The following is a 14,693-nucleotide window of genomic DNA, read 5'->3' as shown; positions in this document are numbered from 1 at the left end:
TGTTCTTGTGCATTAATTGTAAAACATTAAGTAGGTAGGTGCAACAAGTAGCGAAGGAGGCAACTACCATATAGGCCTTTATTGCCAGGGGTTTGAAGTTTAGAAATGGGGAATTACAGCTGAAATTTTCAGGCAATTGACGAGGATACACTTGGAGAACTGCACACTGTTTGGTCTCCTCGTTTATGAAAGGATATACTGGTATTGAAGGCAGTCCAAAAGAGATTCATCAGGATATTTCCTGGAAAGAGACGATGGCCCTATCATGAGTGGTTAAAATAATTGGAACTACAGGGGATATGTTTGGGCAGATGCAGAGATATATTTGTCAGAGGGAGAATCTTGTGAGGATTACATGTGAGGTATTACATTTTGGTTGGACTAATCAAAATAAGACATGCACATTAAATGGCAGACAACTGAAGAGTGCAGGGAGCAGGAGTCATGGTACATAATTCTCTGAAAGTTTAATCACATGTGGAAAAGGTGGTGAAGAAGGCATTTAGTATGTTGGTTTTCATAAATCCGAGAATAGAATACAAGAGTTGGAGTGTTATGTTGAAATTGTATAAGGCATTGGTGAGGCTAAATTTGGAATATTGTATGTAGTTTTGGTCGCCGAATTACAGGAAGGATATAAACAGTATAGAGAGAGTGCAGAGGAGGCTTACGAGAATGTTGCCAGGGTTTCTGGGTTTGAGTTACAGGGAAAGGTTGAGCAGGTTGGGACTTTATTCCTTGGAGCATAGAAGGTTGAGAGGTGATTTGATAGAGGTATTCAAAATTATAAGGGAGGCAGATAGAGTCAATGTGGATAAGCTTTTCCACTGAGAGTGAGGGAGATTCAAACAAGAGGACATGGATTGAGATTAAAAGGGGAAAAGTTTAAGGAAAGCATAAGGGGGATTTTTTTCAGCAGAAGTTGGTGGGGGTATGGAATGAACTTCCGGCAGTGGTGGTAAGAAGCGGTATTGATATTAATATTCAAGGAAAGGTTGGATAGGTATATGAACAAGAGAGGTGTGGAGGGTTATCGGCCAAATGTGGGTCAGCGGGACTAGGTGGGAGAAGATGTTTGCAATGGTAATAGGGCCAAACTAGCCTGTTTCTTTGCTGTAAATGCCTAAATGGTTATATGGAATAGCCATTTAAAATTGAGGTGCACAGAAACTTTTTCTTACACAAAATGACGAATCTCTGGAGTTTTTTACTCCATAGGCTTATGGAAGCTAGATCATTCGGGATATTTAAAAAAAGGAAGTAGGTATATTTTTGAATTATCAGAGAATTAGCAACGAAAAAGAGATGAGGGCTGGAGCAGATCAATATTATATTGAATAGTGGATTAGGCTAGGTAAGCAAAGTATCTACTTCCAATTTCTATTTTCTCATGTTCTTGAATTCCTAATTATTTGGTCTGGTTTGTTTTATCTTGGAACAGGGTTGCTGAAGGAGATGTTGACAGTAAGTAATGGAGTTTCAGGCGGATATTGGGATGATAGAGCCATGGATATGAATCAGTAGGTCAATGGTGGTGTCATGCTAGAGAAAGACAGATCCTCTATGGGAGGGAGATGAGAAATCTCAAAACTGTAAATCTGGGAGCCATAAGGACAGGAAGCAATGGCAAGTAGATGAGTTGAGGAGCTGGTGAAAGAGCATATGTGTTTCTCCTAGTTCACATTTAGGAAAGTCATTTTATCATAGGCATTCTGCAGGATTAGTTTTCCAGAGTGGCATCATTTATGGTGCTAGATCTTGCACAGGGGACCTTGTGACATGCACCAACAAATAGCTACTTCAACTGTGGGGCTTGTATGTTTTTATTCTCAATTTTGGGAGATGGATGTTCTTCTGGTGGGTACAGTGCCTGTTATTCCTGCTGTCAATTGGAGAACTTGGGGAATTGGTTAGTCGATGCACAAGTCAAATTCGTTATTTGTATTCATGCATTTGAAAATTTATTTCTACTATTAAAATTTTTTTCAGATTTTTATTTCTTTTTGGTTCTTTCAGAATTGTAGATACACTGAAGATTCCTTCTGATCACACATTTGGTGTTCTACTGCATCCCGATGAGTTTGGTAATGATTTAAATCTAAACTGATATTTCTAGGTGAATAAACATGCAATATAAACATTGTCAATTTCCTTGATTTAAAGTGGGTGAAAGTAGATAACATCATTGTGTAACTTCATTATTTTACTTGTATGCATTTGCATCTCTGCCATTCAATGAAATCATGGCTGATCTAATGATAGGCTCACCTCCACCTACCTGCCTTTTCCCCAACCCTTAATTCCCTTACTATGTAAAATTCTATCCAACCTTGTCTTAAATATATTTACTGAGGTCACCTCTGCTGCTTCAATGGACAGCAAATTCCATAGATTCACCCCCTTCTGGGAAAAGCAGTTCCTCCTCATCTCATTCCTAAACCTTCTACCTTGAATCTTGAGGCTATGTCCCCTCATTCTGGTCTCTCCTCTCAATGAAAATAACTTGTCTACCTCTATCTTATCTATGCCTTTCACACTTTTATATGTTTCTATATGATACCCTCTTATTCTTATAAATTCCAGTGAGTAGTCCCTGACAACTCAATCTCTCCTTATAGGCTAACCCAATGGTTCTCAACCTTTTTTCTTTCTACTCGCATACCACTTTAAGTAATCCATATGCCATTGGTGCTCTGTGATTTGTAAGGGATTGTTTAAGGTAGTATGTGAGTGGGAAGGGAAGGTTGAGAATCACAGCCCTAGACCCAATTGTTACTGAAATAATTTGCTTGAGAAAAATTGTCATTGGCCCATTTCCTTTGGAGTTATGAAACCGTGCACATAATGAGTCAATTATGTATGATTAAAACAGTGGTTTTCAAAGTTATTTCGACCCACATACCACCTTAAGCAATCCCTTACTAATCATAGAACACCTATGGCATAATGAATACTTAAAGTTGTATGTGAGTGGAAAGAACAAGGTTGAGATCCACTGGACTAACCTCTTCATCTCTGGAATCATCCTGGTGAACCTGACCTGCACCACCTCCAAAGCAGATACATCCTTCCTCAAGAAATCATCCAGAACTTCAAGCAGTACTCCAGGTACGGGCTCATCAGTATCTTTTATATTTGCAGCATAACCTCCCTACTCTTAAATTCTATCCCTCTATGAATGAAGGCCAACATTCCATTTGCCTTCTTGATAGCTTACTGCAATTGCAAACCAACTTTTTACAATTCATACACAAGCACTCCCAAGTCATTCTGCACGTCAGAATGCTGCAATTGCTTGCCATGTAAATAATACTCTGATCTTCCATTTTTCCTTCCAAAATGGATAACCTTACATTTGCCAACATTGTACTCCATTGTAGACCCTTGCCCACTTGCTTAACCTATCTATATCTCTCTGCAGATTCTCCATATCCTTTGCACCATTTGCTTTTCCAGTCAATTTAGTGTTATCAGCCAACATAGATACACTGCCCTCTGTCCCTTTTTCCAGATCGTTAATGTATATCATGAACAGTTGCAGGCTCAGCACCAACCCCTGTGGCACACCACTCACCACTGATTGCCAACACCCTTGTATCCCAATTCTCTGCTTTCTATTGATTAAGCAATCCTCTATCCATGCTAATATATCATCCCTAATTCTATGCATCCTTATCTTCTGTACGTCTTTTATGCAGCACCTTTTGAATGCCTTCTTGAAATCCAGGTAAACAATGTCCATCTTTTCCCCTCTATCTACTGCGCTCTATATATCCTCTAGGAATTCTAGTAAATTTGTTAAACAGGACCTGCCTTTTCTGATTTCCTGCTCTGTCTGCCTGATCCATTATGTTCCAGATGCTATTTCTTCTTTAATACAGGTTCAAACATTTTCCCAACTACATCTGGCCTATAGTTCCTTGCCTTTTGCCTTCATCCTTTTTTGAATAGTGGTGTTATCAATCCACCGGGACCTGCCCTGAGTCCAGAGAAATTTGATAAATTATCACCAAAGCCTGTCATTTCTTTCATTACCCTTGGATGGTTTCCATCAGGACATGGGGACATTTATCTTTAGTCTGAGTTCCTTAGATTGAGTTATGACCAGGTATCCCAGAAATTAATTTCTATTTGGTTTTCTTCATACAAGAAAATACTGCATTGTGAATTGCTCCATTGGAATGCTATACAGTATTGTAATTGGCTATTATGATTATATGGATATGTTCCTTCTTATCTTTCAATGTATTAGTAATAGAATCCATATTTTTTAGATGGGTATATATTTAAACAGATGGACTGAGAAAGATGTTTTTGTGGCTTGTGTCTGAGTTGTATGTTTCACAACATAAGGCAATGTAGCAGTTGGTACATGTGAAATACTGATGAAGCTCTCAATGGATAGAAGATTCATAAGGATTCAATAATGCTGGTATGCAAGATATAAAGAGAGTTTGCATCGATCCCTGTCACAACAAGGAGCCAATTCTGAGGCTATAATTTGAAAATGCTGAAAGTCTTTGTTTAAGCATATAATTTCAATGTTCATATTTATTGTCAGAGTACAGAGATGATTTCACATACAATCCTGAGATTCTTTTTCCTCTGGGCTAAGGAGAATATCTACTTATTGGTAGTGCAAAAATCTGTACTGTGACAGAGTATATAGATATGTTTTTGGGAGATAAATTAGGAAAGGTTGGTTGGAGTAGGTCACATACAAACATTTAAAAACAGATCTTATTTGAAATACTGGAGCTCTGCACCATGCTAGACATATTGGCTCCACATTTTTTGCAAGAGCTTTGGAAAGTGCTCAAGAGACTTCACTAATGGATTGTTGTTTACAAAAGGCAACAGATGAAAGATGTTGTTGTAGTCGCAGATTGTCTGGAAGAGAACTTATTGTTCTAAGAGAGTCATGTGGTTTTACAAGCAGAGAGAGAGAGAAACCGGCTCTCTCTGAGCGAGAGAGGGCGAGAGAGGGCGAGAGAGGGCGAGAGAGGGCGAGAGAGGGCGAGAGAGGGCGAGAGAGGGCGAGAGAGGGCGAGAGAGGGCGAGAGAGGGCGAGAGAGGGCGAGAGAGGGCGAGAGAGGGCGAGAGAGGGCGAGAGAGGGCGAGAGAGGGCGAGAGAGGGCGAGAGAGGGCGAGAGAGGGCGAGAGAGGGCGAGAGAGGGCGAGAGAGGGCGAGAGAGGGCGAGAGAGGGCGAGAGAGGGCGAGAGAGGGCGAGAGAGGGCGAGAGAGGGCGAGAGAGGGCGAGAGAGGGCGAGAGAGGGCGAGAGAGGGCGAGAGAGGGCGAGAGAGGGCGAGAGAGGGCGAGAGAGGGCGAGAGAGGGCGAGAGAGGGCGAGAGAGGGCGAGAGAGGGCGAGAGAGGGCGAGAGAGGGCGAGAGAGGGCGAGAGAGGGCGAGAGAGGGCGAGAGAGGGCGAGAGAGGGCGAGAGAGGGCGAGAGAGGGCGAGAGAGGGCGAGAGAGGGCGAGAGAGGGCGAGAGAGGGCGAGAGAGGGCGAGAGAGGGCGAGAGAGGGCGAGAGAGGGCGAGAGAGGGCGAGAGAGGGCGAGAGAGGGCGAGAGAGGGCGAGAGAGGGCGAGAGAGGGCGAGAGAGGGCGAGAGAGGGCGAGAGAGGGCGAGAGAGGGCGAGAGAGGGCGAGAGAGGGCGAGAGAGGGCGAGAGAGGGCGAGAGAGGGCGAGAGAGGGCGAGAGAGGGCGAGAGAGGGCGAGAGAGGGCGAGAGAGGGCGAGAGAGGGCGAGAGAGGGCGAGAGAGGGCGAGAGAGGGCGAGAGAGGGCGAGAGAGGGCGAGAGAGGGCGAGAGAGGGCGAGAGAGGGCGAGAGAGGGCGAGAGAGGGCGAGAGAGGGCGAGAGAGGGCGAGAGAGGGCGAGAGAGGGCGAGAGAGGGCGAGAGAGGGCGAGAGAGGGCGAGAGAGGGCGAGAGAGGGCGAGAGAGGGCGAGAGAGGGCGAGAGAGGGCGAGAGAGGGCGAGAGAGGGCGAGAGAGGGCGAGAGAGGGCGAGAGAGGGCGAGAGAGGGCGAGAGAGGGCGAGAGAGGGCGAGAGAGGGCGAGAGAGGGCGAGAGAGGGCGAGAGAGGGCGAGAGAGGGCGAGAGAGGGCGAGAGAGGGCGAGAGAGGGCGAGAGAGGGCGAGAGAGGGCGAGAGAGGGCGAGAGAGGGCGAGAGAGGGCGAGAGAGGGCGAGAGAGGGCGAGAGAGGGCGAGAGAGGGCGAGAGAGGGCGAGAGAGGGCGAGAGAGGGCGAGAGAGGGCGAGAGAGGGCGAGAGAGGGCGAGAGAGGGCGAGAGAGGGCGAGAGAGGGCGAGAGAGGGCGAGAGAGGGCGAGAGAGGGCGAGAGAGGGCGAGAGAGGGCGAGAGAGGGCGAGAGAGGGCGAGAGAGGGCGAGAGAGGGCGAGAGAGGGCGAGAGAGGGCGAGAGAGGGCGAGAGAGGGCGAGAGAGGGCGAGAGAGGGCGAGAGAGGGCGAGAGAGGGCGAGAGAGGGCGAGAGAGGGCGAGAGAGGGCGAGAGAGGGCGAGAGAGGGCGAGAGAGGGCGAGAGAGGGCGAGAGAGGGCGAGAGAGGGCGAGAGAGGGCGAGAGAGGGCGAGAGAGGGCGAGAGAGGGCGAGAGAGGGCGAGAGAGGGCGAGAGAGGGCGAGAGAGGGCGAGAGAGGGCGAGAGAGGGCGAGAGAGGGCGAGAGAGGGCGAGAGAGGGCGAGAGAGGGCGAGAGAGGGCGAGAGAGGGCGAGAGAGGGCGAGAGAGGGCGAGAGAGGGCGAGAGAGGGCGAGAGAGGGCGAGAGAGGGCGAGAGAGGGCGAGAGAGGGCGAGAGAGGGCGAGAGAGGGCGAGAGAGGGCGAGAGAGGGCGAGAGAGGGCGAGAGAGGGCGAGAGAGGGCGAGAGAGGGCGAGAGAGGGCGAGAGAGGGCGAGAGAGGGCGAGAGAGGGCGAGAGAGGGCGAGAGAGGGCGAGAGAGGGCGAGAGAGGGCGAGAGAGGGCGAGAGAGGGCGAGAGAGGGCGAGAGAGGGCGAGAGAGGGCGAGAGAGGGCGAGAGAGGGCGAGAGAGGGCGAGAGAGGGCGAGAGAGGGCGAGAGAGGGCGAGAGAGGGCGAGAGAGGGCGAGAGAGGGCGAGAGAGGGCGAGAGAGGGCGAGAGAGGGCGAGAGAGGGCGAGAGAGGGCGAGAGAGGGCGAGAGAGGGCGAGAGAGGGCGAGAGAGGGCGAGAGAGGGCGAGAGAGGGCGAGAGAGGGCGAGAGAGGGCGAGAGAGGGCGAGAGAGGGCGAGAGAGGGCGAGAGAGGGCGAGAGAGGGCGAGAGAGGGCGAGAGAGGGCGAGAGAGGGCGAGAGAGGGCGAGAGAGGGCGAGAGAGGGCGAGAGAGGGCGAGAGAGGGCGAGAGAGGGCGAGAGAGGGCGAGAGAGGGCGAGAGAGGGCGAGAGAGGGCGAGAGAGGGCGAGAGAGGGCGAGAGAGGGCGAGAGAGGGCGAGAGAGGGCGAGAGAGGGCGAGAGAGGGCGAGAGAGGGCGAGAGAGGGCGAGAGAGGGCGAGAGAGGGCGAGAGAGGGCGAGAGAGGGCGAGAGAGGGCGAGAGAGGGCGAGAGAGGGCGAGAGAGGGCGAGAGAGGGCGAGAGAGGGCGAGAGAGGGCGAGAGAGGGCGAGAGAGGGCGAGAGAGGGCGAGAGAGGGCGAGAGAGGGCGAGAGAGGGCGAGAGAGGGCGAGAGAGGGCGAGAGAGGGCGAGAGAGGGATTGATCACTTGTACAGTGTTACAACCAGCAGAAGCAGCTGGGATTGGAACAGGACAAGTTGACAAGCTTATGGAAAGCCCCATTTTGGAAAACGGCCTGGTAAAAGCCCTTGTGGTTCATGCAAGAGGATAGCACTGGCTGCCTAATGTTTCACTTGAAATAAGGGAAACAAAAAGGAACTCAAAATGGTGACCTGAAAGAAAGCTGTTATCATTTGGAGAACCCTGAAAGGGCAAGTTTCATCAGTAAGACACTGGAGTGGCTGATTAAAAAGGAATCAATTGTGGATGTCACCATACAACATATTTCTTTCTGAAAACCAACAAGAACCTTCCTGAGCAGTAACCATTTACCATTCAAGCACCAAAGCTTGGTGAACTTCCAAATGTTAAATTCTGTGCACAGTATAAGAATTGCCTGCAGCCAGTGAACTTGGAAGAATGAGAAATAAGATTGGACTGTGAACCAAAGAACTTTTCTGAGCTTACACACACATTACATACACGTGCGCTTAGAATTAGAAAGGGGTTAAGTTAGGTTAATAGTGATAAGTTAAAGTTTGATTCTATTTTCATGTTTAAAGATAATTAAAAGCAACTTTTTAAGTAACCATTTGTCTTGGTGAATATCTATTGCTACTGGGTTTTGGGGTCCTCGGGGCTCGTAACAGTATTCAAGAAAAGATGCATATACAAAAGTGAGAAATGTAAACAAGGAAAGGAGCAAACAAACTGTGCAACACTGAAATTAAATATTCAATAATAAATAATGTGCAAAAGAAGAGTCCTTAAATGAGACTCTGATTGTTTTGTTTATGATTCTGATGGTGAAAGGGTAGCAACTGTTCCCGAAACTGATGGCATCAATTTTGTGGGACCTGTTCCTCTTTCTTTGATGGCACCAGTGAGAACAGAGCAAGATGATGTGGATCATTGATTATAGCTGTTGGTCTCCCATGGCAGCATTCTATGTAGGTTTTCTTGATGGTTGGGAGAGTTTGGCGTGTGATGTACTGGTCTGTATCCACTAACTTTTTCAGGGTGTACAAATACACAATCCTTTATCCGGAACCCTTGGGGGACTTTTTGAATTTTTCCGGATTTCGGAAACCCAGATTTAAGCCCATCCAAATTGTGCTGCGGTCTCTCCCCCCCCCCCCCAACCCACAATCGCCCAACTCATGCTGCCAGTCTCCCCCACCCCCCCCACAATCGCCCGACTCACACTGCTGGTCTCGCCCCCGCCCCCCACCCCCCCCCAATTGCCCGACTTGCGCTGCTGGTCTCTCTCTCTCTCTCTCTCTCTCTCCGCCCCCCCAATCGCCCGACTCGCGCTGCCGGTCTCTCTTTCCCCCCCCAATCGCCCGACTCGCGCTGCCGGTCTCTCGCCCCCCCCAACTCGCGCTGCCGGTCTCTCGCCCCCCCCAACTCGCGCTGCCGGTCTCTCGCCCCCCCCCGACTCGCGCTGCCGGTCTCTCGCCCCCCCGACTCGCGCTGCCGGTCTCTCGCCCCCCCGACTCGCGCTGCCGGTCTCTCGCCCCCCCCGACTCGCGCTGCCGGTCTCTCGCCCCCCCCGACTCGAGCTGCCGGTCTTTCGCCCCCCCCGACTCGCGCTGCCGGTCTCTCGCCCCCCCCGACTCGCGCTGCCGGTCTCTCGCCCCCCCCGACTCGCGCTGCCGGTCTCTCGCCCCCCCCCCGACTCGCGCTGCCGGTCTCTCGCCCCCCCCGACTCGCGCTGCCGGTCTCTCGCCCCCCCCGACTCGCGCTGCCGGTCTCTCGCCCCCCCCGACTCGCGCTGCCGGTCTCTCGCCCCCCCCCGACTCGCGCTGCCGGTCTCTCGCCCCCCCCGACTCGCGCTGCCGGTCTCTCGCCCCCCCCTGACTCGCGCTGCCGGTCTCTCGCCCCCCCCGACTCGCGCTGCCGGTCTCTCGCCCCCCCCGACTCGCGCTGCCGGTCTCTCGCCCCCCCCCGACTCGTGCTGCCGGTCTCTCGCCCCCCCTGACTCGCGCTGCCGGTCTCTCGCCCCCCCGACTCGCGCCGCCGGTCTCTCGCCCCCCCCGACTCGCGCCGCCGATTTCTCGCCCCCCCCGACTCGCGCCGCCGGTCTCTCGCCCCCCCCGACTCGCGCCGCCGGTCTCTCGCCCCCCCCGACTCGCGCCGCCGGTCTCTCGCCCCCCCCCGACTCGCGCCGCCGGTCTCTCGCCCCCCCGACTCGCGCCGCCGGTCTCTCGCCCCCCCCCGACTCGCGCCGCCGGTCTCTCGCCCCCCCCCCCGACTCGCGCCGCCGGTCTCTCGCCCCCCCCCCCCCGACTCGCACCGCCGGTCTCTCGCCCCCCCCCCCCGACTCGCGCCGCCGGTCTCTCGCCCCCCTCGCAATCGCCCGACTCGCGCCGCCGGTCTCTCGCCCCCCCCCGCAATCGCCCGACTCGCGCCGCCGGTCTCTCGCCCCCCCCATCGCCCGACTCGCGCCGCCCGTCTCTCGCCCCCCCCCCAATCGCCCGACTCGCGCCGCCCGTCTCTCGCCCCCCCCCCAATCGCCCGACTCACGCCGCCGGTCTCTCGCCCCCCCCCCCCCCAATCGCCCGACTCGCGCCGCAGGTCTCTCGCCCCCCCCCAATCGCCCGACTCACGCCGCCGGTCTCTCGCCCCCCCCCCCCCCCCCAATCGCCCGACTCACGCCGCAGGTCTCTCGCCCCACTTGCCGGATTTTGGAGCTTTCCAGATTTTAGATGTCCGGATAAAAGATTGCGTACCTGTACTGCTCAGAGGTATTGGCGCCCCATACTAGGTAGTTATGCAACTGATCAGCACATTTTGTATTATGCATCTGTAGAAGTTTTCCAAGGTTTTCTCTGCCAATTGCTGGGAAAGTAGAGGCTCTGACGTGCTTTCTTCATGTGTTGGGTCCAGGAAAGATTCTCTAAGATAGTGATTCACTGGAATTTAAATTTGCTTACACTCTTCACCTCTGATTTTCCCCAATAATCACTGGATTATGCACCTCTGGTTTTCTTCTCCTAAAGTGCCTATGTTTGGGTGACATTGTGTGCATGGTTGTAGTTGGTACATAATTCAGCCAAGTTTACAATTTCCCTCCTGTCTGCTGACTCATTTATACAACCCACCTCTGTAATATCATCAGCAAATTTGTAGATGGGTGTTATTGTCGTACTGAGCCACAGGGGTGCAAAACAATTTTTTGTACTGTATGTATGTATTTATTTATTTATTGTTGTCTCTTTACTTGACTCTTTGTGTGTCGTCGGTCATGTTTAACAAATCCTGCAGTTTTTCGAGGTGATTACCAAAAATGTAGATGAAGGAAAGACTTTCACATGGACTTTAGTGAAGGCTTTGACAAAGTCCCACATGGGAGGTTTATTCAGAAGGTTATGACACTAGGTATTCAAGGAGAGGTTGTCAACTGTATTTGAAATAGTCTCTGTAGGAGAATACAGAAGGTGGCAGTGGATGGTTACTTCTCAGATTGGAGGCCTGAGACTAGTGGTGTGCCTCATGGATCCATGTTGGGACCATTGTTATTTCTTGAATATATCAATGATCTGAATGACAAAAGTGGTGAATTGGATCACTAAGTTTGCTGATGACACAAAGATAGGAGATGTTGTGGACAATGAGCAAGATTTTCAAAGCTTGCAGAGGGATCTGGTCCAGCTAAGAGAATGGGCCAAAAAATGGCAGATGGAGTTTAATGCAGACAAGTTTGGGGTGATGCATTTTGGAAGGGCAAACCAAGGTAAATGATAGAACACGGAGGATGGTGGGGGAGCAGAGAAATCTGGGAATACAAAAATGTTATTCCCTGAAAGATGGTGTCGCATGTGGACAGTGTTGTAAAGAAAGCTTTTGATATCTTAGCCTTTATAAATCAAACTATTGAGTATAGGATTTGGGATGTTATGTTGAAGTTGTTTTGGTGAGGCCAAATTTGGAGTATTGTGTGCAGTTCTGGGCGTCTAACTATGGGAAGGATATCAATAAGATTGAAAGAATGCAGAGAGGATTTACTAGGATGTTGCCAGGTCTTCAGGAGATGAATTATAGGGAAAGATTAAACAGGTTAGGACTTTATTCCTTGGAGCAAAGATGAATCAGGGGAGATTTGATAGAGGTTTAAAAATTATGAGAAGTATAGACAGTGGATTGTTCCACTTAGATTGGGGAAGATAAATGCAAGAAGTCATAGTTTTAGGCTAAAAGGTGAAAGGATTAGGGGGAAGTTCTTCACTCAGAAAGTGGTGGGAGTTTGGAATGAGCTACCATCTGAAGTGGTGAAAGTGGGCTTGATTATAAGATTTAAGAATAAATTGTATAGGTACATGGATGGGAGAAACCTGTAGGGTTATGGAATGGGAGCAAGTTAGTGGGACTAGGGAGATGATGGTTGGCATAGACTAGAGGGGCCCAATGGCCTGTTTTCTGTGCTGTAGCGTTCTGCACCACTGAATACAAGATTCCATGAGTAAGAAATACTTGGTTGACTTTAAAAGCCTGAAGGTATGGGAGCAATGAAAAATGGGAAATTTTGGATTGGGAATAAGCTCTTTAATCCATTTCTATAATTCAGTTAGCGCAATTGTTATACACAAGTAGTGATTTCATTGAGGGAATTGAAGACCTAGTGGGAGTTCTTGAAGTTAATATGAGGTGTCTATATTTTGGCATGAGTGTAGTCACTAGCATTCCTAGGAAAAAAACAGATTTTGCTGAGTTCTTGAGCTGAATGTTTCACGTGTGCTTGAGAAATGAGGGAGATCTGGAAAGACCAAATTCCAACAATTTAAATTGATAAATAACTTGACCTGCACATCATCTTGATTCTTTTAAATAATACAGATCCTACATGCTGAATCATCTGTGTAATTAAGAGTATAGTATTGGTTCCAATTTAGTTGTGATGAAATCACATGAGTGTAACACAGCGATTGGCACCATGATGCCCCTAATATTGTGTAAGAACTTCACATGCATACTTTTTAACATTTTAAAAAAAAAACCAAAAATACTCAGGGCACTTCTATTGAGAAAGAAATGAGGTAAATGTTTCAAGTTAATGACCATTTATCCTTTTCCATTAATTATTTTATTAATAAGCGTGCATTGAAAGCTGAATTAGAAGCAAATTGCAATTGTTCCAGTGAATCAAAGCCCATGGAGCTGAAATTTCCAAGCAAATTTTGAGTGCAACAATTATCTGTTAATTCAATCAACATTAAAAAAAACCTTGGCTTGAATTATTGCAATGAATATATTTTTATTTCAGGTGTTGGAGATCTTATTTACAATAGGACTCCTATTAAATTCTGTCGAGAGAAAGACCGGGAACGGGGGAACTTGACTGCCATTCGCCACCATTTGAAAAAAACAAACTTCCAGAATTTCAAATCCCTTCTTGAAGCTTTTCGACATTATGACAAAGTAAGTTGTTCTTTTATTAGCAATAAGTTGTCAGTTATCTGGAGTTTTAAATGATCAAAACCAACTAGAATTTCCCCAAGTCTTTGCTGATTCTTTTAAGTACTTAGAAAACAAAGATAGTAAATAACACTCCAGTATTCACAGAATATGATATACCTGAAGATTTTTTCTGTCATTCTGTATGTATGTACAGTATGTATGTACAGTATGTATGTACAGTATGTATGTACAGTATGTATGTACAGTATGTATGTACAGTATGTATGTACAGTATGTATGTACAGTATGTATGTACAGTATGTATGTACAGTATGTATGTACAGTATGTATGTACAGTATGTATGTACAGTATGTATGTACAGTATGTATGTACAGTATGTATGTACAGTATGTATGTACAGTATGTATGTACAGTATGTATGTACAGTATGTATGTACAGTATGTATGTACAGTATGTATGTACAGTATGTATGTACAGTATGTATGTACAGTATGTATGTACAGTATGTATGTACAGTATGTATGTACAGTATGTATGTACAGTATGTATGTACAGTATGTATGTACAGTATGTATGTACAGTATGTATGTACAGTATGTATGTACAGTATGTATGTACAGTATGTATGTACAGTATGTATGTACAGTATGTATGTACAGTATGTATGTACAGTATGTATGTACAGTATGTATGTACAGTATGTATGTACAGTATGTATGTACAGTATGTATGTACAGTATGTATGTACAGTATGTATGTACAGTATGTATGTACAGTATGTATGTACAGTATGTATGTACAGTATGTATGTACAGTATGTATGTACAGTATGTATGTACAGTATGTATGTACAGTACAGTATAATCGTGTTATATGGCGAGCTCTCCACTGGCCACCGTGACAGAGGTGCACCAAAGAAAAGGTACAAGGACTGCCTAAAGAAATCTCTTGGTGCCTGCCACATTGACCACCGCCAGTGGGCTGATAACGCCTCAAACCGTGCATCTTGGCGCCTCACAGTTTGGCGGGCAGCAACCTCCTTTGAAGAAGACCGCAGAGCCCACCTCACTGACAAAAGGCAAAGGAGGAAAAACCCAACACCCAACCCCAACCAACCAAATTTCCCCTGCAACCGCTGCAACCGTGTCTGCCTGTCCCGCATCGGACTTGTCAGCCACAAACGAGCCTGCAGCTGACGTGGACTTTTTACCCCCTCCATAAATCTTCGTCCGCGAAGCCAAGCCAAAGAAGAAGATATTTCAGGCATTAAACTAACTTGGCAGGGGAAGGGAACCAGGATGTTAAGGTCAAGAAAGAGGAAAATAGAAAAAAGTCAAGGACATTGTGGCCATCACTGAGACAGAGCTTAATGATGGATGTGATTGGGAGCTGAATGTCCAAGGGTTCACAGTATATAGGAAAGATAGGTAGGTAGAAGTGGATGGCATGGTCCTGATGGAAAGAAATTGTATTAAATCACTAGAAAGAAGGGATATAGGGTCGGAAGTGGTAGAATCCTTATGGGTTGAGCTAAG

The 14,693-nt window shown here is 48.6% G+C and overlaps 1 protein-coding gene and 1 long non-coding RNA gene across 6 annotated transcripts in view; one reads left to right on the top strand and one right to left on the bottom strand.

The window, feature by feature from the left end:
• The window catches only part of LOC138751227 (uncharacterized), a 95,638-nt gene that overhangs the window by 21,817 nt on the left and 59,128 nt on the right, over nt 1-14,693 (bottom strand). The gene's annotated exons all lie outside the window — the stretch shown is intronic.
• The window catches only part of efhb (EF-hand domain family, member B), a 101,178-nt gene that overhangs the window by 53,393 nt on the left and 33,092 nt on the right, over nt 1-14,693 (top strand). For all 5 annotated transcript variants that reach the window (XM_069913216.1, XM_069913227.1, XM_069913217.1 and 2 more), the window contains 2 exons: nt 2,017-2,084; nt 13,002-13,156. In XM_069913216.1, the coding sequence (XP_069769317.1) occupies nt 2,017-2,084; nt 13,002-13,156 (223 nt within the window). The remainder of the gene's footprint in view (nt 1-2,016; nt 2,085-13,001; nt 13,157-14,693) is intronic.

This window comes from Narcine bancroftii, chromosome 1 (genome assembly GCF_036971445.1).
Source record: "Narcine bancroftii isolate sNarBan1 chromosome 1, sNarBan1.hap1, whole genome shotgun sequence".
Classification (NCBI taxonomy): Eukaryota; Metazoa; Chordata; class Chondrichthyes; order Torpediniformes; family Narcinidae; genus Narcine; species Narcine bancroftii.
Note: the sequence above shows the minus strand (reverse complement) of the source record. Positions and strands in the feature narration are given on the sequence as shown.